Below are 25,052 nucleotides of genomic sequence, written 5' to 3'. Positions count from 1 at the left end.
ACAAATGTGTTCTTTAAATTGACTAGGTTGTTTTATTCCTGCCATGAGGTAATATTAGTTAGTATTTTTAGTTAACATTTATAAAATTGCCCTTGTACCATTAAATTACATACATATATCCAGGTTTTCACTAGGACAGTTCCTTTGTTGTAGATTATTAGGACATAGTAATTTTGAAAATAATTTTTTTAATGCAGGTAAACTATTTGAAAGGGAAAATAGTCATTGGGATAGCAGAAGGTAGTTTTCACAATGATGCTGTGCACATCAGATATACAGATATAGTGAAGTGTGTGACAAATGTATAAATTTTTAATTAGCAGTAGTGATGAGTTCCTATTTTAAGATTGACCATATTTAAAATTAATCATGTCTCATTTTGAACTTTTTTGTTTTTTGCAGAGCTGGGGATTAAATTTAGAGCCTTGAACATGCTAGACAAGTACTGTACCACTGAACCATATCCCCAACCACTAATTTTGAATTTTACATATTTTTCTATTCAAATGGTTATACATATAGGAGATTGTAGCCTTACTTAAACTCTAAATGAATGTATGCATTAGCAAGTGGGGTTTAGGTATTGAATGTGTATGTGAGTAGAGGCTTTGAGAGGGAAGAACTTGCCTTACGAAAGTCAACCACCAACTTAAAGAAAGGAGAGACTGGTGATTCCAGAGACCAGATCATTTTACTTCATCTTTCATAATAATTGCCTATTTATTATTATCTGATTAGTTATAGCTTTAAAGTTAATCATGTTTATTTTAGAGAATATATTAATTGAAGAATTTTTTTCTTTTCCATCCAGACAACTAAACTTGAAAAAGGTTCTTGTGTCTGGGGGTTGTATGGAATATAAGGTTGATCCTGAACATTTGAAAGAAAATGGGGGTCAAAAAATCTGCATTCTTGCAATGGATGGAGCTGGAAGGGTGAGTGTATTTATGTAAAAGCTCATTTGACAGGCATAGGAGATCTAACAGTGTGAGAATGTTTTACCATTTCTGTGATGATTTCTGTTGACTTTCTTACTTATTTTTGACATCTGATACTATTTAATATAAGCTAGTATTTCAGAGGAAGTATGACAACATTTAATCTAATGTTCACAGTATTGCAGTGTCAAACTGTAAATTAAAATTCCATTTATTATTCTTAAAATGAACATAAAGAATTTTGATGAATTATTAGGTATGCACACTGAGTATTGATAAATGGTGTCGGATTGCATAGCTAAGGGATGTCATGTAACTACTCTTAAAAAGTAAAGACTCAGCAGCCAGTATTGCAAATTTGATGCATAATTGGAAAATTTTCCCTCAGATTTAGTGTTATACAAATGTTCACATTATATAAATGCATAGATTATAACTATTCACATTATGTATGTAAAAGCTAGTATTTTTCAGATCATTATATATAAAGAATCTCACCCCTTAGTTTTAATTTTACTTCCCTGTACAAATATAGCTGTACATTTATCTAATAAGATGGTTAATTTGAAATATATTTTCAATTTGTATGTTTAAATGTATACTTAAATATGCATTGATATTTGTATACCATATATAATATTTTAAATTTATAATAAAACTTAGAAGTGTCTAAATTAAAAATTACATTTAAAAAGAAATGCATTGGTAACACTGAAAAAATTATAGACTTTGGCCAAAAAATTCATAGTTTTCTTTCTTTTTTTGCTTATGAAGTAAAAAATAGGAATGTTTTCTGTCTAAAAGTGCTGTAAAATTAGACATTTTGGAAATTGAAGAATTAATCATAAATCTCTACGTCTGGTTCATTATTGGTATAAATTACTGTCATTGATAATTCTATAGATTTTTCATGAGAGTAACATGTATGATCTTGGTGGTTACTGTTTGTGCTTTAGTTTTTAAAATTTGATGATGAGGGAATTAGTTTCAAAAATCAGCAGTTTTAATTTTTCAAATGAAAGCATACATGGAATGCCAGTATAGAAACAGATACAAGAGTTGCTTCCCTGCATAAAGCTGGATTAGGAAACCTAATAAACTACCTTTCCTTATTCTCTCTGTCTCTTAGCGATTGTCCCAGATCCACTTCTTAGGACCACTGGGTTTTGCCAGGACCATTTGAAACCATTGAACTCTTTGATGATTTTTCTCTCTCTCAAGATTGTGTTTGAAAGTTACTTGTCTGAGTTAAGCACACATGTACTTGTTTTTTTTTTTTTTTTTTTTTTTTTGAGAGTTTACTTTGGATTTTCATAGGGTGATTTTCAATCTTGCAAATAGATAGCTATAGTAAACCTGAAATTCAGGTTTTAAGACTTTGTTTTTCTATAGCATTGTAGCAAATCTATTTGTCCCCAATAAGTAATACTGAAAATTCTTTCTTTTTTTTTTTTTTTTTTTTGGTGGTTCTGAGGATTGAACCCAGAGCCTTGTACATGTGAGGCAAGTACTCTACCAATTGAGCTATATCCTCAGCCCCAAATTATTTCTTATTAAGAGGAGTGTCTTTGAAGTAATTTTTAATGCTTCATGTTTGCTTAATGTATTTTCCTGAAAGTTCTTTCAAATCAGCTTGATTTTTATAGTATTTATTCTGTAGAAAAATGAGCATTAAAACATACTATTTAGAGCTTTTATTTTGACAATATTGTTCCTTGACTTCAGATTTTACTTGTTCAGCTGCTGTGTTGCTTTATATTCTGATGTGATTTGGTTTTATTTTAGGTATTTTGCTGGAGATCAGTCAATAGTTCTCTGAAGCAGTGTCGATGGGCCTATCCACGCCAGGTCTTCATTTCTGATATTGCTTTAAATAGAAATGAAATTCTGTTTGTCACACAGGATGGGGAAGGATTTAGAGGGAAATGGTTTGAAGAAAAAAGAAAGAGTTCTGAAAAGAAAGGTTAGTTCACATATGTGGACAGCACATTAAAGTCGCTTTCAGTTAACTTAACAATATTATTAGGTTTTACCTTTAGTCATTTATGCAGTATCTTTGTGATTTGTTTCTTAATGCTTGTCTCCTATTGGACTGTAAGTTCAGTGATGACAAGGGGGCACATTCCACTGTACCTTTAGCATTTGTCCTATTTCCTGGAACATTGTAGTTCCTCATTAAGTCATCTGTTGAATGAATAATTTAGTTATTAAATGCTAAAAATATATGTAATAAACATTTTAATATTGGATAATTTATTATTTTTTGTATTTTATTGATTTATAGATTATTCAAATCTGGTAACATTTAAAGTATATTTACTGTGTGCTAGAGACAGGGAGAAGTTTTTTTGTTGTTGTTATCAGGGATTGTACCCAGTGGACTTAAACACTGAGCCACATCCCCAGCCCTTTTTGTATTTCATTTTGAGACAAGGCCTCACTAAGTTGCTTAGGGCCTCGCTAAGTTGCTGAGACTGACTTTGAACTTGCAATGCTCCTGGCTTCAGCCTCCTGAGCAACTGGGATTACAGGTGTGTGGTACTGCTCCTGGCCAGAGAAGTTTTCATGATGTGAAAATATGAATCCCTGTTCTCAGGGACTCCTAAATTTGTATATACATGGTTATATATAAATAGGCACGTAAGTTTCTTAAGAACCTAGAAATTGGTGTTGGGGGGGGGGGGGACAAGTGTTTGAGAAAAACTAGTAGAGCTTCCCTAAGATAGAAATAGAGGGAATTTGAGAGAGTAACTAGAACACAGGTTTCACTTGTAAATACTGAAAATTCTTAGAATTGTGTCTTAGGCAATGTTTAGTAATTGAATTCATGGTCTCATGATCCCATGTCTGGTTTTTAGTTTTAATAAATGGTTATTTTCAACACCCCATATTCTCTCTCTGGCACATCTAATGAGTTACTGAATTTTGTTTCTTCTATCTCAAATGCTTTTGAAATCTTTTTACTTTTCTGTACATCAATTGCTGACAACTCAGTCTATATCATTTATTCATTTTTTGGAATGTAAAGTAATACAGATTCTTTATTCTTTGTGTACTTCAAAAATTCTTCACATTTTAGCTAGAGTCATTTCTTCATATGCAGATTTTATGACTCTCTGGAAGCACTATATAATTTGCTTTCATAGTTTTGATTTGACCTGTAATGGTACATTCTTGTTTAATATCTTTCTAGATTGTGTACTTACTGAGGGTAGGGATGTTTCTTTCTTGATCACTAAAGTATCCCTACAGGTCAACACATGATCATTGTATCACAGTAGTACAGTATAGTCATTTAGGTATTTGCTGAATAAATGCAAGAAAAAGAAAAAAGAAAGGGAATAAGTAGGCAGATTATGAAGACAGTAAGTTTATATAGTTTAAATGTAGGTTGAAGAGTTTTAAAAACTAAAATATTACATTAGCCTTTTAGAAAGAATTTTGGTTACAATATGTTTTTGCTCAAAGAAATGAAATCATGACCAATTAAGAATTCAATCACTAAAAATTCTCTGTAATACAACAAATATTTGATGTAAAATGTTGTGTTGAAGAGGGTATGTAATGCTTCAAAATAATAAATATAAAAGATATTCCATATTTTTCCAATTGTTTTTCTATTCCTTTTACTCCTAAATCATTTTAATAATTCCTGTAAAGCTTTGATTAATTGTAGCATATTATTTTTTTTTTTGGCAGACGTTTTATCAAACCTACATAATCCCTCATCAGATGGGTCTTATGCTTCTGATACAAATAGTGTGTATGAAAGAATTCGACTTGAGAAACTTTCTTTTGCTCATAGAGCTGTTAGTGTCAGCACAGACCCAAGTGGATGCAACTTTGCAATCCTGCAGTCAGATCCTAAAACAAGGTATACTTGTAATTATTAAATTTCATTTTTAGAAGGAATGATGACTGGGTTTTCTTTTGTTTTCAGTAGTTCCTAGTACACATTTGAATGCTGTGGCCAAGTCCTGTAGAGACCTTAAGACAAACATGTTACCAGGATAATCCAAAGGTGGAATTTGTTCATACTAGATAGGAATGATTAGTGTTCCCTTTAGTTTGTAACCTAATGCCTATTGAAAATATTGAAGATATATATACATGCACATGTATAATTTGTTTTTAGTACTTTATGCTGTGTTCTTGAATTCTCAAATTCTGATAAATGTATTATAAATATTTCTTAGCAGTTTGTGAAAATCTCTGACCCTTGCATATGATGGGAATTGACAAAAAGAAGAGGTGGAGTAGAATCATCAATAGCATAGAATCCCACTGCAAATTTCCTACATCACATTAATAGACAGATAGGTTAAGATAAGAACCAAGGGTGTTGTTGAACAAAGAAGTAGTCTTGGCAGTAGGGTGACCATCCATTCTGGTTTGCTCAGGTCTGTCCTAGTTTTAGCAGTGAAAGTCTCATCTCCTGGGAAACCCTTCAGTCAAATCAGGAAAGTTAAAGGGTAAATTGGGAATGTGTGATTACATTGATGTATTTGTAATTGTTTGTGTATCTTAATATTTATTTTGACTTGAGTGTGTAACATATTTTTTGATTTGGGACTTGAAGTGTTCACTCAGTCCTTGGTTTGTGTTTCTTCACTTGTAAAATAAGATATTTGAAAGAGGAAAAATTGAGAAAATACTCTTTACTCATTTTTGAATGTTTTTAGTTATGTTCAGTAATTTAAAAACTTTATGTGAAACATCCATTTGAATTTACATTGCTTAGCATTTCATTGTAGCAACAGGGAATATTGCTTTCAAAGGAAAACTTAATTCTTGTTGTTTTAGTATGAAAGAAAAATACAAATAGAAAAAGGAACAGAAAGAATTAAGGTTGGTACAATTTCTGAGTCTTTGTGATATTTTTATATTTGAGGACTACCAAATTTAAAATTTTCTAAGTTTAATAAATAACATGTCATTTGATTTTCAAAGGAATCAATCAGGGATGCTTTTTTCTCCCAATTTTCTTTAAAGTAAAAATTATTTTTGTTCTACTTCTAGCCTTTATGAAATTCCAGCTGTGTGCTCATCATCCTTTTCTGAAGAATTTGGCAAACTGTTGAGGGAAGCAGATGAAATGGACAACATTCATGATGTAACATTTCAAGTTGGGAACAGAATCTTTCCTGCACATAAATATATTTTGGCAGTGCGTTCTGACTTTTTTCAGAAATTGTTTCTTTCAGATGGTACCACTTCAGAATTTTCAGATGTTTACCAGAAAGATGAAGATTCTGCAGGATGCCCTCTCTTTGTGATAGAGAAAGTTCATCCTGAGTTGTTTGAGTACCTTTTACAATTCATATATACAGAAACTTGTGACTTTTTAACTCATGGCTTCAAACCAAGAATACCTTTAAACAGAAAACCAGAAGAATATCAGGGTACTCTGAATTCTCATATGAATAAAATGAATTGCCATGAAGATGATAATCAGAAGACAGCATTTGAAGTTTACAGAAGTAATCAAGCTCATAGAATTAGTGAAAGGCAGAAGAGCAAACCTAAATCTAAAAAAGGAAAAAGTGCTGGGGAAGATGATCCTGTAAGAATGTTGCAAAATGTTGCAAAGAAATTTGGCCTCAGTAATCTGAGTAGTAGGTATGACTCCTTAATATCTGTCTTGGATCTGAATTCTCCTGTTTAAATATTTTTACCTTTTCTTTTTTGTTTTCTTATCCCCACTGCTCCCACTCCTTTTTTGGGAGAGGTTCATTGATGTGTTCTGTTTTCTGGTAGAGACATCTCTGTGGGACTCCCTGGTTTGGACATTAAAGGGTAGGAAGGCTATTAGAGGATTTCTGCCCATTGTGGTACGGCTCTCTAATAGGGATCTACAGTGACAAGCAATGTGGTGTGCTAGAAAGATCTTGGGAATTAGAAAGACTCATGAAATTATGCTCCTTAGTCTACTATTACTGGATTGCTGGCTGGGGCATATTTAATAGTTTGCTTGTATATAGTATATTGTATATAGTAGGGATATTGTATATTGTATATTATATATAGTATATAGTATATACTATTGTATATTGTACATTGTATATAGTAGGGATAATATTCACCTCATGTTATTGGCAAAGTTTTGTTGTATAGCATATGTAAAGTGCCTGAAACAGTATCTGTCACATTATAAATCAGATTCTTTGTTATTCTCTATTTTAAGACCTTTTTGTTACTTGCAAAAGAATAACATTAATTGAGGATTGTGAGAAGGGAAGGGGAGGAGTGTATATAATATTTCTATTTAACAATGTTGAAGGACTTCGTGCTATATCTTTGATTTGCTATTTTCAATAAATATATTTAATATATTTTTAATTCTAATTAAAATAAAAGAAAAATTAATTATTCTTAAATATTATAATGGGGTTTGTTGAGATACTTTTCTAAATGATGATATGATTATGTTCAGATATGGACTAAATTGTTTGATTTTTGTATGTTTGTGTATTAATCTTGGTAGTAGAGTGTATCCACTTGTTGATTTTTTTCTTTTCTTGATAGGTTAGATGAAGTCAGATTTGAAAATGAAAAAATTAATGTTATTGCTAAGAAAACTGGTAATAAACTAAAACTGAATCAGAAAAAATGGTAAGTTAGATAATGAAGATAAACTTTCATGTCTGGATTTTGGTGTACAAATGTAGAAATCAAAGATCTTAGGTAGATATCCTCTTACCTTTTTTAGTCTTCATTTTTGGAAATTTTAGAGAGCTATTGAGTTAATGGATAAAACATTAACTGCTCAATAAGACATTGAAGGAGTTCACTCTTTCTGATGTGAATTTAAATTTTTTTTCTTGCTTGAATTTTATCTTATTGTTAGTAGTATTTGATGTAGTCCTAAAAACCAAATTGTATATTTCCATCATTATGATGACTATTTCCTTTAGTATACTTTTTTCCATGAATAAATATGCTACTCTAAGTATATTTATTATCAAAAGTTTCATTTTAAGTATTTGTAGGTGAAAAGTTTTGGAGAAAAAGAAACTGTGTAGGTGTCCAGACTCTGCTTGGTACAAAATAGGTACAAGTAATTGAATTAAAGAACTTTAAACATGGAGTTGCTTTAACTCTTGTTAATACTTTACGTGGAAATAAAAAAGTAAAATCAGGAGAAAGTCTTTTTTGAATATTTATTTGTGCTCAGTTTTCTTTTCAAATGTTATCTTTTTATTAAGACTTAATTGTTTTCCCTGAGGTGGAGGGAGATGAAGTACGTTATTTATATGTATATCCACAAGATGTTTATTCTCTGCCACCTTTATCTAAAATAAAATATAAAGTTAAGCCAAATCCTTTGATATATTTTATTTGCTTAATAATGTAAAGAAATCACTCTTGCTTCAATAAACATTTTTTTTTTCTTTTGGTACCAGGGTTTGAACTTTGGGGCCCTCAACTACTGAGCCACATCCCCAGCCCTATTTTGTATTTTATTAGAGACAGAGTCTCACTGAGTTGTTTTGTGCCTTGCTTTTTGCTGAGGCTGGCTTTAACTCGAAATTCTCCTATCTCCGCCTCCCGAGCTGCTGGGATTATAGGTGTGTGCCACACCCAGCTTCAATAAACATTTTTATTTTTATTTTGCAGTTCATTTCTGTGTGATGTGACCATGAAATCAGTGGATGGAAAGGAATTTCCTTGTCATAAATGTGTTCTTTGTGCTAGACTTGGTAGGTATAATTTTTGTTAACTGCTGATTTATTTGTTTTAGTCTTGTTTCACTATTCTTATTACATCAAACTTTTTCCCTTTCAGAATATTTTCATAGTATGCTGAGCAGCTCGTGGATTGAGGTAAGACTTAAATAGAAAGCACCTAGGCAAATAACTAAAATTCTTTACACTTAGAAGTTAGAATTGATGATAAAAGGCTTTTGAAATCAAAATAGTCTTATTTTTATCTAGAAATGTGTTAGGAATGCTAGTGTGTTCCTTGTTTTCTGAAATTTTCTTTGTTCATTTTTTTGTTATTTTAATATTGAATGTAATTTTAGCTTTGTGTTTTATAGATTTATTTTTTGCTTTTAATGTGATTTCTTATCCAGAGTTTTTTATATCAAATAACTCAAGTTAGAATATAGTCGTACTTTATTTTAAACTTTACAATAATGTTTAAAATTGTTTTCCTTTATTTTATCTTAATTTACCTAGGCTTCCAGTTGTGCAGCTCTGGAAATGCCAATACATTCTGACATACTGAAGATTATTTTGGACTACCTCTATACTGATGAAGCTGTGGTGATAAAAGGTACTTTTAGAAAATTTTAGATTGTATATAATAAAATAATGATAAAATAAACATGAGACTTAATTTTGACACTACTTTAAATAAGCTGTCATTAGAGGCTTAATTTAAAATAAGCAGTAAGATGATTACTAACAGTGAAAGAACAGAAAGAGTTTTCAATATCCCTTGAACTCTTTGAAACTTGTATGTAATATTGAATGGTGTATGGATTGAGGTCAAGACTTAAATAGAAAACACCTAGGCTTTCTATTATATTTAGCAGTTCCATTTTCAGGTACTCTACAATTGAGATGAATGGAGAACAGGGAATATAGTTTGTCAAATTCCTTACTTAAGTTGTTTCATGCCTATTTCCCCCCGTGTAATAACACACCAGAAGTGAAAGAAGTAGATGAAGAATTGAGCCAAAATTTATGAAGAGACTACATTTATATGCTTTGTCAGGCAAGACACCATATTTTAGTTGTACAACATCAGGTTTCTTTAGTTGTTGGAGTGGTATTGAGTGTTCTGTGATATTATTTTACCATTGTTTTTTAGCCTTAGCTGTATATTAAGGATAAAAAATTTAAAGTTCCTGCCTTTATTTTTAAGAAACCTACAATCTAATGTAAAAAACAACTACATAAGAAAACAAGTATAACTAAACAGAGTAACCCTCTAAAAAATGGGTACATTTTTGAGAAACTAACATCTAAATTATATGTGGGAAAATCTGAACAGTGTTTGTAAAGGAGGTAGTATTTAACTGAGAACAAATTTTCCAAAGATTTGTGTACTTTAAGAGGATAGTGGAAACATTGGTACTTTTCCTCTATTTCTGTCATTTTTTAAAAAAAAATTATTATATACCATAAAGTTTATTCTTCTAAAGTGTATGATTAAATGGTTTTTAGTATATTTCAAAATGGTATAGCTCAGCATTTTCTAATTCTAGTGCATTTTCCTTACTCTAATAAAGAAACCTTTTACTAAGTAAGCAAATACTTTCCACTCATCCACATCCTGGTGCCTGATAATGACTAATATACTTTTTTTCTTTCTCTTTGCCTTTTCTGCACATTGCATAAAAATAAAATGAAACATTATGTGCCCTTTTGTGTTTAACTTCTCTTACTTAGCATAATGTTTTCAATTATTATGTTATAGCATATACTAGCACATCATATTTTCTATTGCCAAATAATATCCTTTTTGTAGGTATACCACATTTTATTTATTCATTCATCAGTTGATGGACATTTGAGATATTTTCATTTTTTAGCTATAAGGAATTATTTTTGTGGGCTTGTGTTTTTGTTTTTTTAAGCCATATACCTAGAAGTTGAAGCGCTGGGTCATATAGTAACTCTTAAGTTAGTTTTTAGGAACTGCTGAACTTTAAAAAGGGGCTCTTTTAACTTTCTTACTGGCAGTGCACATCAAAGTTCCATTTTCTCCACATCCTTCCGATACTCTTTAATGTTTGTTTTCTTGTAACTTCTAGTGGGTGTAAAGTAGTATAACATTGTGATTTGGTTTTGCATTTCTCCAGTGACGTTGAACATCTTTTCATGTGTTTTATGACCAAATGTGTATCATTTTTGAAAAATGTTTAAAAATTTGGGCCATTTTTATTTCAATTAGTTGGGTTTTTTTTTTTTTTTTTTTTTTTTTTTTTGGTGCCAGGGATTAAACCTAGGGGCACTTGACCACTGAGTCACATCCCAACCCTTTTTACTTTTTATTTGGAGACAGGCTCTCACTTAGATGCCTAGGGACTCACTAAGTTGCTGAGGCTGGTTTTGAACTTGTGATCCTACTGCCTTAGCCTCCCGAATTGCTGGGATTACAGGCTTGCGCCACTGTGCCTTGCTTGTTTTTTATTATGTTGTAAAAGTTCTTTATGTACCCTGGGTACAAGTCGATTATCATATGTATATATTTTTCTTGTTCTCTGGATTATATTTTCATTTTCTTTGTAGTCTTTTAAAATATAAAAAGTTTTAATTTTGTTGAAGTCCAGATTATCTATTTTTACTTGCTGTTCATGCTTTTGTTGTCATATTGAGAATCCATTGTCAAAGCTGGGGTCATGACAATTACTTCCTGTATTTTCCTCTTAAGAGGAAATCATGTCGCTCACATTAGAGTCTTTGATTAATTTTGCTTAATTATTCCCCCAGCTGTATTGAGGTATAATTCACAAATATGAATTGTGTATATTCAGATATACAAGGTAATGTTTTGACATATGTATTACTTGTGAAATTATTATCATAATTAAACTAATTAATATATGTATCACCTTAAATAGTTAATTGTTTTTTTTGGTGGGGGCAAGAATGCTTAAGTTCTCTCTTGGCAAATTTCAAGTGTACAACACGTTATTATTAACAAATTTGTCACCTAGCAGACCAATAAGTCTCTAGAACTTACTTGTTTGTAGTATAATTTACAATGTTCTGCATTTCTCCCATCCCTGGCCCTAGGTAACCACTTTTGTAATTGAGTTAGTTATTTTTTTGTGTGTTGTGGGTTAAGGGTCCAACTTCCTTCTTTTACATGTGTTTATCTAGTTGCTGTAGTATCATCTGTTAAACAGGTTTTTATTTCCCCATTAAATTGTTTTGGCACTTTCCTCAAAAATCAGTTGATTGTAAATGTAAGATTTTATTTTTTGTTTCTCAGCTCTGTTCCATTGATATATTTGTGTCTTTTGTCCAGTACCACACTGTCTAAATAACCATTGCTGTGTAATAAGTTTTGAAGGTGAGAAATGTGAGTCCTCCTCCTTTATTCTGTTTCAAGATTGTTTTGGATCCTGACATTTTCATATGAATTTTAGGATTAGTTTGTCAATTTCTGCAAAAGAGGTAGCTGTGGTTTTAATGGTGATGGTGATGAATGTGTAAATCAGTTTGAAGATTCTTACCATCAACCATGGTTGTCTTTCCATTTTTTGTCTTTAATTTTTGTCAGTGATTTTTAAGATAGCTTTCAATGTATAAGCCTTGTTTTTCCTTTATTAAAATTATTCCCAAGTATTCTTTTTCCTGCTACTTTTAAATTGAAATGGTTTCAAATTTTCATTTTTGGATTGTTCTTTGCTACTGCTTAAGATAGCAGTTGGATTCTTTTACTAGTTCTGAATGTTTTAAGTGGATTTCTTAGGATTTCCTTTATAAAATATCATGTTATCTGCAAATAGAGATGATTTTACTTCTTCCTTTATAATCTGGATGCCTTTTTCCTGCCTAGCGACTCTGACTATAAGAACCTCTTTTACAGTGTTGTGTGGAGTCTATCCTTGTGTTGTTCCTAATCTTAGGAGGAAAGAATTGAGTCACTATTAGTTAGTTAGTTATAGGATTTTTTATTTTTTTGTAATTGTTTATCAAGTTGGGGAAGATTTTTCTATTCCTGGTTTGAGTGTTTTTATCATGAAAGGCAATCAGTCTTCATTAAATGCTTTTCTGTATCTCTTGAGATGATTGAATCACTTTTTCTGTTCCATTTTTGTTCATTATATTGGTTGATTTTTATATGTAGAATCTTTCATTCTGGGAATATTCTACTTAATCATGTGTAATTCTTTTTTATGTTACTGGATTCAGTTTAGTATTTTTTGTATCTATAATCATAAAATGGATATTAGTCTTAGTTTTCCTGTGATGTTTCTGTTTGGCTTTAGTATCAGGACATTGTTGGCATCATTGAATGAGATGGAATTTGTTCTAACATACTTCTGAAGAATTTGGGGACAATTGGTGTTAAACGTTTGGCCAAATTTGTCAATGAAGCAATCTGATCCTGCACTTTTCATTGTACAAAGATTTTTAATTACTAATTTAATCCCTTTATTTATTGTAGATCTGCTCAGTTTTATATTGAATCAATTTAAGTAATGTGTGTTCTACAGATTTGTTCATTTTATCTGGATTTTTGCTTTGTTAGCATACAAATCTGTTCATAGTTTGTAGTGTCTGTTAACCTTTTTTATTTCTGGTTGGCTTGTTATCAAGTTACTTTTTTCTTTCTTGATTTTGGTAATTAAAGTCTTCTAGTTTTTTATTGATCATTTTCCTAAAGATTTGTCAATTTTATGATTTTTTTTCCATAAAACAACTTTGAGTTTTGTTTGTATACCTTGTTTTTTTTGTTCTTGTTTTGTTGATTTCAGCCTAATTTTTATCATTGTTTTCTTTCTGCTTGCTCTGTGTTGGCTTATTCTTCTTTTCTGTAGTTTCTTAAAATGGAAGCAGACTATTGGTTGGAGATCTTTCTTCTTCTTTATTACTGTCCCCTTTTGTATCAAATGGATATTTTCTCCTTTGCTTTTGAAATGCTCTTGTAGAAGTAATTTTTTAATGGTTACTCTGGGCACTGTAATTAATATCATAAGTTAAAACAATCCTGTTCGTATTAATGCTAATTTAATTTCAGTATCATTTAAAAAATGTTGTTTCTTTATAGCACCCTTTCCTTCCTACCCCTTTGTGCTGTTTGTCATTCATATTACCCCTTTGTATATTACATGCCCATCAACATGGATTTGTTGTTGTTTTATGCAGTTGTAAAAAAAAAAAAGGTTACGAAGAAGAATACATTTTTATTTTTATACTATTTTTTATTTATTTGTGTAATTAGGTTTACGGATGTTCTTGATGGATTTGAATTATCTTTGAAGTGCCCTTTTAGTTCAGTTTGAAGTTCTACTTTTAGCATTTCTTGTTAGAGCAGATTAACTAGAGACAAATTTTCCTTTTTTGTTATTAATCTGTGAACATCTCAATTTCTTCATTCTTGAAGGATAGTTTTGCTAGATAATAGAATTCTTGGTGATGGTCTTTTTGTTTTACTATTATTAATATGCCATCCCATTGCTTTCTCATGTCTTCATGGTTTCTGATGAAAAAATCAGATCTTAATCTCATTGAGGATCCCTTACACATGATTAGTTGTTTCTCTCCTGCTGATCTCAAGATTTTCTTTAGTTTGCAACAGTTTATTGTATCTAGATGTGAATACCTTTGAATTTACCTTACTTGGAGTTTGTGTGCTTTTTGGATATGCAGATATATTTTTTAAAGAAATCAAAATTGAAAAGTTTTCGGTCATTATTACTTAATATTCTTTTTTTCCTTTCTCTCATTTTTTTCCTTCTGGGACTTTCATTTGTATCTTGGTATGCATAGTGGTTGTTCCTAATATTAGGTAATCTCAACTGACCTTTAACTTCTCTTTAATGATATTCTAGTTTTATAAGACATTGTCTTCATTCTTTAATTTTTTAAGACAGGGTTTCTTTTAGTTCTTCAGACATATTTAAAATAGGTGATTTAAAGTCTTATCTAGTAAACTGAAGTCTTCCTCAGCAACAGTTTCTTCTGCCTACTTTTTTTTGTTTGTGTGCATAGGTTATACTTGAATTTTTTTCATTTTTCATAAAGTTTTGTTGTTGAAAATTGGACTTTAAATAATATAGTGTAGCAGCTGTGGAGATCCAGATTCTTCCCTCATCCACAAGGTTTTTTTTTTTTTTTTCCAACAACTTTCCTGAACTAATTCTGTAATTTCTTTATTCATCCTTTGTGAACACTGAAATGACTGCTTGGTTAGGTTAGTGATCAGCTAATTATTTGAGAGACATTTCTGTAAATGCCTGGAAATAATAAATCTTCTCGCTTTTGTGTGTTGGGGACTTGTTTTCATTGTTCTGGCAGACAGTTTACAACTCGATTTATTTCCTTTTGTGCACAGTCTCAGTGTAAGCCAGAGGTAAGAGGTAGGGCCTTAAAAAGTCTTTGCTGGGTATGTTTTTAGCCCTCTACTTGTGTATAGCTAGATTCACAGGAATATTTTGGAAGCTTTCAAAACCTCCTATAGACATCTGATTTGGTTTGCTTGGGCTGCCAAACCAAACCAAACAAACTGAGTGACCTAAGTTACATATAGTAATTTTCTCATGGTTTTGGAAGCTAGATATTCTCTAGAGCATGTTCTGGCAACATTGGTTTCTGGTAAGAGCTCCTTTCTAGATTTGCACATATTGCCTCTTGCTATGTCTTCACAAGGCCATTCCTTAATGCATATGTGTGGAAAGAGAGTAAGCAAGGTCTCTGTGATCTCCTCTCAGAGGTATACTAATCCTGTTGAGTTAGGGCTCCAACCTTATAGTTTCATTTAATCTTAATTACTTCCATAGAATCCCTATTTTCAAATACAACACTGGGGATTAGGACGTCAACATATGAATTTTGAGGGGCATTATAAGCATTTTGTCTAACAACATTCTATTCTCTAGTATTTCTTTTTAAGGTTTTTTCTATCTGCTGCTTGTTTGCTCCAACTGTCATCTCGGGCAGACTCAGTGTTAAAATGATTACTGCTAATTATTTTCTTTTTGTATTTTTTTAAAGAGAGAGAGAAGGAGAGAGAGAAAGAGACAGAATTTTTAGTATTTATTTTTTAGTTTTCGGCGGACACAACATCTTTGTTTTTGTATGTGGTGCTGAGGATTGGACCTGGGCCGCACGCAAGCCAGGCGAGCGCGCTACCACTTGAGCCACATCCCCAGCCCCACTGCTAATTATTTTCAATAAAGGCAGATGTTGGTCTCATTAGGGAAGCTTTGAGTTAGGTCAAATAAAGACAAGTTATTCTAGTTGAATTTCAAGGGAAGAGCTGACAGGTCAAAATATTGATAGTTCTTTGATAATATTGCTTCATAACCACTTTTGTTTTCTCCAGCAGCTACTAGGCTGCTCATTTTCACTGTAATTGTGGATCTATTGGTTTTTAGTCCAGGTTGAGTATCATTTATCCAAAATGTTTGGGACTGTATGTGCTCTTTATTTATAGTCTCAAAATTTTTGGAATATTTCTGTATTGTAATGAGTTATCTTTTGAGATGGGACCAAAATCTAAACCTAAAATTCACTTATGTTTCGTACATACCTATTACAGATAGCCTGAAGATAACTTTACACAATGTTTTTAGTCTGTTTCTGTTTTGACTGTGACCTGTCTCATGAGCTCACGTGTGGAATTTTCAACTTTTGGTCCCTTATAAGTACTCAAAAAGATTTGGATTTTGGATTTTGAATAGGGATGCTTAACCTGTTATACCATGTAGAAAAGGAGAGGAGGAATTGAATAGGAAAAGCTACAATATCCCAAATGTCACTGTTCTTGGAAAAAATTCAGTCACTTTTCTTGAGTAAACATACCCCCAAATTACTGCAAGCCTTTGATTTCTAGATAAAGTTGATTTAGATAATTATTGGGAGTCTTCTCATTGCTTTTATGGAGGAAAGGATTTCTAAAAGTTCTTAGATTATCATTCACAATGACCTTCCCTCCTCCATTTTTAAAATCCATTTGCTATTCCTTCCTAATCCTTTTTTCCCTTTTTTTCCTCCTATGTCGTTAGAGATTATTTTTTTCTTTTTCTTCCTTCCCCTTTTCTCCCTGTTTCTGTTGTTACTTGGCTGTCGCCTAGGAGCATTTTATAGACTATTGGTAGTATTTAGACAGGGTCTTGCTAAGTTGCTGAGGGTCTTGATTCGTTGTTGAGGCTAGCCTTGAACTTGGAATCTTCCTTGCCTCAGCCTCCTGAGTTTCTGGTATTATAGGCGTGCATCACTGCACCTGGCAGGTGTTTTTTAAAGTGTTGTTAAATGATAAATTTATTTTAAATATGAGCAGAGATTTGACTTTATCTAACAACATACGAGATTGTAAACAAGTCAGCTATTTTGTAGCTTTCTAGTAGTAGTTGAACATTTTATGGTCTCATTGAGCCAAGGCATTTTAGTGTATTTTTTCAGCTTTCAACCTAAAACTTTGAAATATTTCAATCTATTTATTTTTTATTTTAATTCTTATTCCAACGTGTGGAAAGTAATCATGTTTCTCTTTCCTAATGTCTTATTTACATCACTTTTTCCCCTAGGAAGGTATAATTGTTATAGCTTAACAGAGTAATGCTTGTTTTCTTTTTCTTTTTAGAATGTCAAAATGTGGATTTTATTTGTAGTGTTCTTGTGGTAGCTGATCAGCTTCTTATAACTCGATTGAAAGAGATTTGTGAAGTAGCATTAACTGAAAAACGTGAGTAATTTTAAATTAGAATATTAATATGTTTTCAGATTGATGAATAACTATGACTCTTTATGTTTACAGTAAAATACATCATTTTTTTGTACCTTGAAAAGTGTCAAAACTTTATTATATGTATAAGTATATTCTTACCTCAGAAATATGTTATAATATGCATCTTTGAATTGAAATATGATGTTAATTTTTATTGCAGTGTCATAAAATCATGAATAATAATGTCATTTATTTTGGAATTTCAGGAATAAGAATTTGAAAGCTAAATTTTTTTTTTTTTTTTTTTTTTGCTACTTTGCTGGTCTTGGGTATAGTTTTTAGCTATTCATTTTCTACTGAAGGTGGAAGTTTTACGTGATTCTTCCATTAATGTATCTCAACCTGGTTCATCTCTCAAACTTTTTTCTATCCATTATTTCAGTTAATTTCATGACTTTTCCTGAATACTCCAACTTTGAAATTCCAAATTATTTGTAATTTGTCCCTTATGCCCAGATTCTTTAGCTATCAAAGCTGATTACATTTCCCTCACCTTTTGATTCTCACTGTCACTATGCTAGTTGAGGTCACTGTTAATCATCCCTTCTGTGTAGTATTCTAGTAGTCTTTAAAATGCTTCTCTCCCTTCTACTTTCTTTAATCTTTATATAGAAAGTAACAATGTTTTTTCTTTGTTTAGATATTTTTAATTGCTTTCTCTAGAATGCAGATTGAATTTTCTTAGCCTGATATGCAAGATTTTATTACTTTCTAAAATTTTCTATTTGTTTTGCTTTATTGATGCTTTAGTAGTATGGAGGTAGTTAAATTTTTCTACTTTGTACTTGCTAGGAGTTTTCTTAGCCTTGTTGTTCTTATTTGCTCACTTTCCTTGAGCACCGTGGATCATCTTCTCCTTGGTTATAAAAAAGAGAACAATAGCCTTGATCTTTTTTTAATAGTAAGAAAAGAAAATATGTTAAAATAAAGAACACAACATATAGTAGGTATAAGATATACATATAGGTGATATTTTCACTTGTTCAGTTGACTTTCCTGAACTTCCTTGGCTATTCTGCATAGTTTCCTTTATTAATTCTTTAATACTCCTAGAACCTAGCAAAAGAAGTGTTCCATAGAAGTTTGGTCTTTGATTATTGGTCAATCTTTGTTCCCAAATAAATAATTTTAGAGAAGTTTTATATGATCCAATTTTATTATTTATGAGAGATGTGAGATGTTTTTATCATTAGCTGAAAGGTTAGTCTGGTAAGGTAGAGACCTTTATTGACTGCCGTTTCAATTTTTGAGAGTATAACAGAGAAAGAATTAAAAAAGCATGGAAGAGGCCATGTGTAGAAAGCACTTGTGTTCATCTGTTGGCTGCAGATCAGAGTAACTAAGAAAAAGAATAGAGAAGTTCAGGAAGCTACATAGGTAGAATATCTTAGCAAAATAGGGTTCTTCATACATCAAGTTCCTAGTATTATAACTATCTAGAGTCTTTCACAGAATATATTAGATTCAGCACTAGCATGAATAAGGTAAGATTTAGATGCATTTTCTAAATATATACATATATTCTGATAGATTAATCAACTTAGTGCATTTTACAGAATTATTTTGTCAGTTCCTCTTAGTCTTAATACCATTTTTACTTTTATAGAAGACAGAATGACTACTCTGCTATGCAAATGAAAAGGAAAGTTGTTCATTAATGAAAGTTAATAATAAAAAATTATTTGGTGGAAGATTGTCAATTCTTATATATTTGCTTTTAGGTGGCACCCAGTGTTTCTTTTAGATTTTGTTTTGCTTAAAATTTTCATTTGTGTGTGTTTTTCCTTATAACCAATCTTTTGAAATTACTTTTGCATATTTGGGTGGAAGTTAAATTCTGTATTTTGCCCCAGAAAAAAATTTTGTATTTTTGGTAAAACAAAATAACCATTGTTTTCTTTGTTTTGAATGTTGAAAGCTTACAAACTTAAGTGTATTTATTTGTTTGTAGTAGCATGCCTTTCATGTAATTTTGTAAATCTTTTCTTTCTTTGTAGTTACCCTTAAGAATGCTGCTATGCTTCTGGAATTTGCGACATTGTATAATGCTGAACAATTGAAACTGTCTTGTTTACAGTTCATAGGACTGAATATGGCAGCTTTACTAGAAGCAAGGTTAGTTCTGTGTACATATTCTATGACTTTTGCAAAAATGAGTGTTTATATATAATAGTAGATATGTTAGTAATTTAAAAGTGAATAATAATAATATTTACTTGGAAATTTGAAGTAAACAAAATTGAAAATGCTAATGAGTTAGGAGTCAACATTTTTGAATTAGGGGGATTTGGAAATTTGTCAACTTTTTAGCAATTTTTTATTGAAAAAATTAATATTTTTTAAAAAATATAAGGTCAAAATATTTTTTTTTCTTATTATAAAAATCAGTAATGGGGAAAATGAAGCTTTTCCTGGTGAACATAGTTACTTAAGATTAGAAGCCATATTTTTAGTTTTAGTTTAAAGCTTTATCATCTAGTTTCAATAGTACTGATAATAAAAACTAATACTTAGTGTCTCCTGTGTACTAGGAAGTTTTCCATAGATTACATAGATTAATTCATTTTATTTTTACAAAAATCTTATAAGTAGATTTTGTTAATATCCTTAAGTTGCAAAAGCGAAAACAAAGGCAATATTTTTGGGAAAGAATTGAAAATTTAGATGTATATACTTGTTATAAATGATTTCAACTTTTTAATGACTTAGTTTTCAAAGTCAGAATGATCTTAAATTAATTCAAAATCATGATTAATGAAACATTCTAAAACATGATTGAAATACAGTGTTTTGGTTTATGGAAGCAAATCACAAAGAGATTATTAACAATTGCCAGGTAGGGTTCAGTTTAGAGAAAATTCTTTTGCTATTTCAGTTTTTATTATTTTTTGGAAAATTCTTTTGAATGCACATTAATGTTTTGAGATACTAGACAATGTCATTTTAAAATGCATTTGATATCCGAGTGTCAGAACCCAGCTAGAGTTTCAAGCTAAATTTAATTCCATTGCTGACATTACATTAGTAGTTCTCTTCATAGCAGTTTATTAATCTGTATCTCCAAATTAAGCTCATTCTGTTTGTCAACCAAAAAAAAATATATAACATACATCAACTCTATCTAAATTATTGTATTGGAAAATGGTGTCAATATCTTTCAGCTACTAGGTTGAGACAGATGTGTCAACTGAGCCACTTAAGGACAATACCTGCTATGGTGATATCTCTACTTACATAACTTAACATGAGGAGATGCACACCCTGCATTAAAACAAAGATTTGTGCAAAATTAACTGTTCTTTGTCAAACATGTATTTGCTAGAAATATAAATAGTATGTGAAGAGATTTAGGAAACTGAGGGCTGCCCAGAATTGACTTAGCATCACAGATTAATGCATTATATATCTCCAAAGTGTTGACAACTGATAGGGTATATACAAGTTATTTATTTCTGATTGTAGAAAAAAATTTTTTAAAAGAGTGTTTGTATTAGAATGTAAACTTTGATTTAAATTTTCACTGCTATCTTAAAATACCTGTTTGAAACTTGAGAGGTCCTTGAGATTTGTCTTAAGCAAAAGTGAGTTGCTCAGATTATACAGTTAATTGGTATAAGTGATAATTCTTCATAGAATCTAGATACTTAACCCACTATTCTATCAATATAGCACTCCTTTTGTAGTTAATTATAATTTCTGGAAAATGAAGGTTATAAAATGAGTATTTGCTATTTTGTAGTGATAGAAACGATTCTTTGTACATTTATTCATAACAGTTGCTTGAGATTTATTGATATTTGTATAATATGTTTGTTGTTTACTTAAGATATATAATACATAACTGCACCCATTTCCAAAAAGAATCTGTAGAGGCTAGTACATATAAAGCTTGAAAAATAACTTTATTACTTATTTGGCAATATGTAGATGTACTTGATAAGTATTAAGTCATTTGAGTCTTAAGATAGAATTATACTTCCTATCTTTTAGGTCTCTTGATGTTTTAAGTGATGATGTTTTGAAGGATCTTTCTGTATTTTACAGAAAAATGGTAAGATTTATGTTTTTCCATCGAAGATTTTAGTGGCTATAATATTACCATCTAAAATAGTATATTAGGTTACACTTCTTAATGAAATAATTTTCTAAGTAATTCTCTTTAGGATCCTTTAGAAATATTGAAAAGAAACCAGTCAGAACTTTTGGAAGTAAAAGACGTAGTCAATCAAATTAAAAATTTTCTTCAAAGCATCACCAACAGTTTAGATTGCATAGAAAATAGAACTTCAGCGCTTGAAGACAGAACCTCAAGCCTGAAGAAAAGATACTTGAATTTGAGTAGAATATCATAAAGGGGAAAAAAAAATAGAACACGATCCGAACACACAGGAGATTTGGGACACCATCAAGAGACCAAACTTGAGAATCACTGGGTTAATGGAGAACATGGAGATACAAGCTAAAGGCCTTAAGAACATTATTAATGAGGTAGTCACAGAAGACTTTCCCAATATCAAAAAGGAGATAGACATCCACATACAAGAAACAAACAGAACCCCCAAAAGACCTGATGAGAAGTTCTCCAAGATACATCATAATTAGAATGCCTACCATAATATTAAAAGCTGCAAGAGAGAAACATCAGTTCACATTTAGAGGCAAACTAATAAGGCTCACTTCTGACTTCTCATCTCATTCCAGGAGGGTTTGGAATGAGATATTCCAAACTCTAAAAACAATTATCAACTGAGGTTGCTATACTCCGAATAATTCCCTTTCATATTCAGTGGGTAAATAAAATTTTCCATTACAAGGATAAACTAAAAGAATTCATGACAACCAAGCCAGCACTACATAGAATTCTCCAAGGTAAACTGCTCGTAGAGAAAGCCAAAACAAATCCTAAAACTCCCAAATAGATGATGGTCAATAGAAGACTAGTCATCTAAATGAGAATCAAGATAGAATTAAACATAAGAAGAAGTCAAATGACAGTAAACCACATATCCATAATAAGAGTGAATGTAAATGGTTTCTACACCTCAATTAAAATATATAGGTTAGCAGAATGGGTCAGAAAGCAAGAGTCAACTATATGCTGTCTACAACAGACTTACAGGTAAAAGGATGAAAAAGATATTATATGTGAATGGAGTTTGTAAACAAGCTAGAGTAGCTAGGCTCCTATTTAAAAAGATGCAAAAATTAATCGAAGGAGACACAGGGGCTGATAATGGGAATAAGCCAGTAAGAAGATATAACAATAATATGTATATGTACGCCAAATGTCAGTACACTCAATTATATTAAAAAATGCTTGATAGTCTTGATAGACCCTAATATAATAATATTGGTTGTTTCATTACACTCCTGTTACCAATAGACAGGTCATCAAAGCATAAAATCAATAAAGATATATCCAACCTAAGTACTACTATAAATCAAATGGACCTAGTAGATATCTACAGAATATTTCGCCCCCAAACAGCTGAATTTGCCTTCTCAGCAGCTCATGGAATATTTTCCCAAATAGACCATATTCTAGGTTACAATATAAGTCTTAGCAAATACAAAGAAATTGATTTAATCTTATGCATCCTGTCAGAACCTAATGGAATGAAACTAGAGATTAACAGCAAGAAAAATAATAGAAACCACATAAACACATGGAGATTAAACAATACTGATTTAAGTGAAGAATGGATAGAAGAAGAAATAAGAGGAGAAATTCTTAGAAACAAATAAAAACAAAAATACAACATGTCGAAATATCTGGGACAATATGAAACTGGTACCAAGAGGAAAATTTATTGCATTGAATGCCTACATCATAAAAATTAGAGTCCAATAATAAGCATATGTACTACCTTAAGAAAAAAACAAACCTCCTCAAATCAATAAAAGATAAGAAGCAATACAAATCAGAGCAGAAATTAATGAAATCAGGCATAAAAGAATAATACACAGGATCAATGCAAAAAATAGTTGCTTCTTCAAAAAGATAAATAAGATTGATAAACTCTTAGCCAAACTAACCTAAAGAAAGAAAATACTCAAATAAACAAAATTAGAGATGAAAAAGATCACCACAAGCACATCTGAAATTCAAAGGGTCATTGGAAACTTTTGAAAATTTATACTCCAATAAACTGAAAAATCTAGAAGACATTGACAAATTTCTAGGCACTTATGACCTACCCAGATTGAATCAAGTAATGAAATTGAAACTGCAATTAAAAGCCTATCAAAAAAGAAAAGCACAGGACCAGTTGCATTCTCAGCAGAGTTCCACCAGATCTTTAAAGAGGAGCTAACAGTGGAGTTTCTCAAATTGTTCCATGAAATTGAAAGAGAAGGAACATTGCTGATTACATTCTGTGATGGTAATACAACCCTCATACTAAAATTAAAGACACATTTAGGAAAGAACCACAGATCTATCTTCCTGATGAACACAAATGCAAAAATCTTTAATTAAATATCAGGAAACTGCATTCAAAAACATATTAATAGGATAATATACCATGACTAAGTGGGCTTCATTCCAAGGTTGCAAGTTTATTTAAACACATGCAAATTAACAAATATAATTCACTGCATAAATAGAATTTAGGACAAGAACCATACTATCATCTTAATAGACACAGGAAAGGTCTTTGAGAAAATACAGCTACCATTCATGTAAAAAATACTGGAGAAACTAGGGATAGAAGGAAGGTACTTACCTAACATTATAAAGGCCATATATGATAAACCCAAAGCCAACAGTATACTGAATGGAGAAGAACTAAAGGTTTTCCTCTAAAATCAGGAATAAGACCAAGATGTCCACTCTCACCATTTCTATTTAATATAATACTTGAACCTCTAGCCAGAGCAATTGGTCAAGGGAAGGATATTAAAGATAAAAAAATAGGAAAAGAGGAAGTCAAACTGTTACTGTTTGCTGATAACATGATAGTATACATAGAAGACCCAAAAAAGTCCATAAGAAGACTCCCAGAGCTGATAAATGAATTTAGCAGAGTACCAGGATACCAGATCAGCACTGAAATCAGTAGCTTTTCTATACTCCCAGCAGTGACTCAGTGGAGAAAGAAATCAGGAAAATTATCCCCTTAACATTATCCTAAAAAATACAAACACAAAAATCTAGGAATTAATAAAAACTATAGAACACTGAAGAAAGAAATTGAAGACCTCAGAAGGTGTTCTCAGATAGGCAGAATTAATATTGTCAAGATGGTCATACTTCCAAAAGTAATATATAGATTCAATGTCAATCCCACAAAATACCAGTGACATTCCTCACAGAACCAGAAAAAATAATCCTGAAATTTATTTGGAAGAATAAGAGACTGAGAATAGCCAAAGGAATTGTGAATAAGAAAAGTGGTACAGGAGGCATCACAATACCCCATCTCAAATTATACTATAGAGCTGTAGTAGCAAAAAACGGCATAGTATTGCCATTGAGGTAGATATGAAGTCCAGTGGAATAGAAGACTCAGAAACAAGTCCACATATAGCCATCTGATATTTGACGAAAAACATATGTTGGAGAAAAGATAGCCTTTTAGACAAATGATACTGTGAAAACTGGATATTTATATGTAGAAAAATGAAATTAAATCTCTTTTTTTTGCTTTATGATTCTTAATACACACATATACCATAATTTTTCATATATCTGTTTGTATA

The 25,052-nt window shown here is 31.2% G+C and overlaps 1 protein-coding gene across 2 annotated transcripts in view; it reads left to right on the top strand.

The window, feature by feature from the left end:
* The window catches only part of IBTK (inhibitor of Bruton tyrosine kinase), an 80,266-nt gene that overhangs the window by 23,270 nt on the left and 31,944 nt on the right, over positions 1–25,052 (top strand). For both annotated transcript variants that reach the window (XM_081294318.1, XM_081294317.1), the window contains exons 9-19: positions 812–935; positions 2,724–2,901; positions 4,638–4,812; positions 5,958–6,557; positions 7,464–7,550; positions 8,556–8,638; positions 8,724–8,761; positions 9,119–9,215; positions 17,208–17,309; positions 19,349–19,466; positions 21,342–21,402. In XM_081294318.1, the coding sequence (XP_081150444.1) occupies positions 812–935; positions 2,724–2,901; positions 4,638–4,812; positions 5,958–6,557; positions 7,464–7,550; positions 8,556–8,638; positions 8,724–8,761; positions 9,119–9,215; positions 17,208–17,309; positions 19,349–19,466; positions 21,342–21,402 (1,663 nt within the window). The remainder of the gene's footprint in view (positions 1–811; positions 936–2,723; positions 2,902–4,637; positions 4,813–5,957; positions 6,558–7,463; positions 7,551–8,555; positions 8,639–8,723; positions 8,762–9,118; positions 9,216–17,207; positions 17,310–19,348; positions 19,467–21,341; positions 21,403–25,052) is intronic.

Source organism: Spermophilus citellus, assembly GCF_964194105.1.
Source record: "Spermophilus citellus genome assembly, chromosome: 5".
NCBI lineage: Eukaryota > Metazoa > Chordata > Mammalia > Rodentia > Sciuridae > Spermophilus > Spermophilus citellus.
This window is presented reverse-complemented; position numbering and strand designations above follow the sequence as displayed.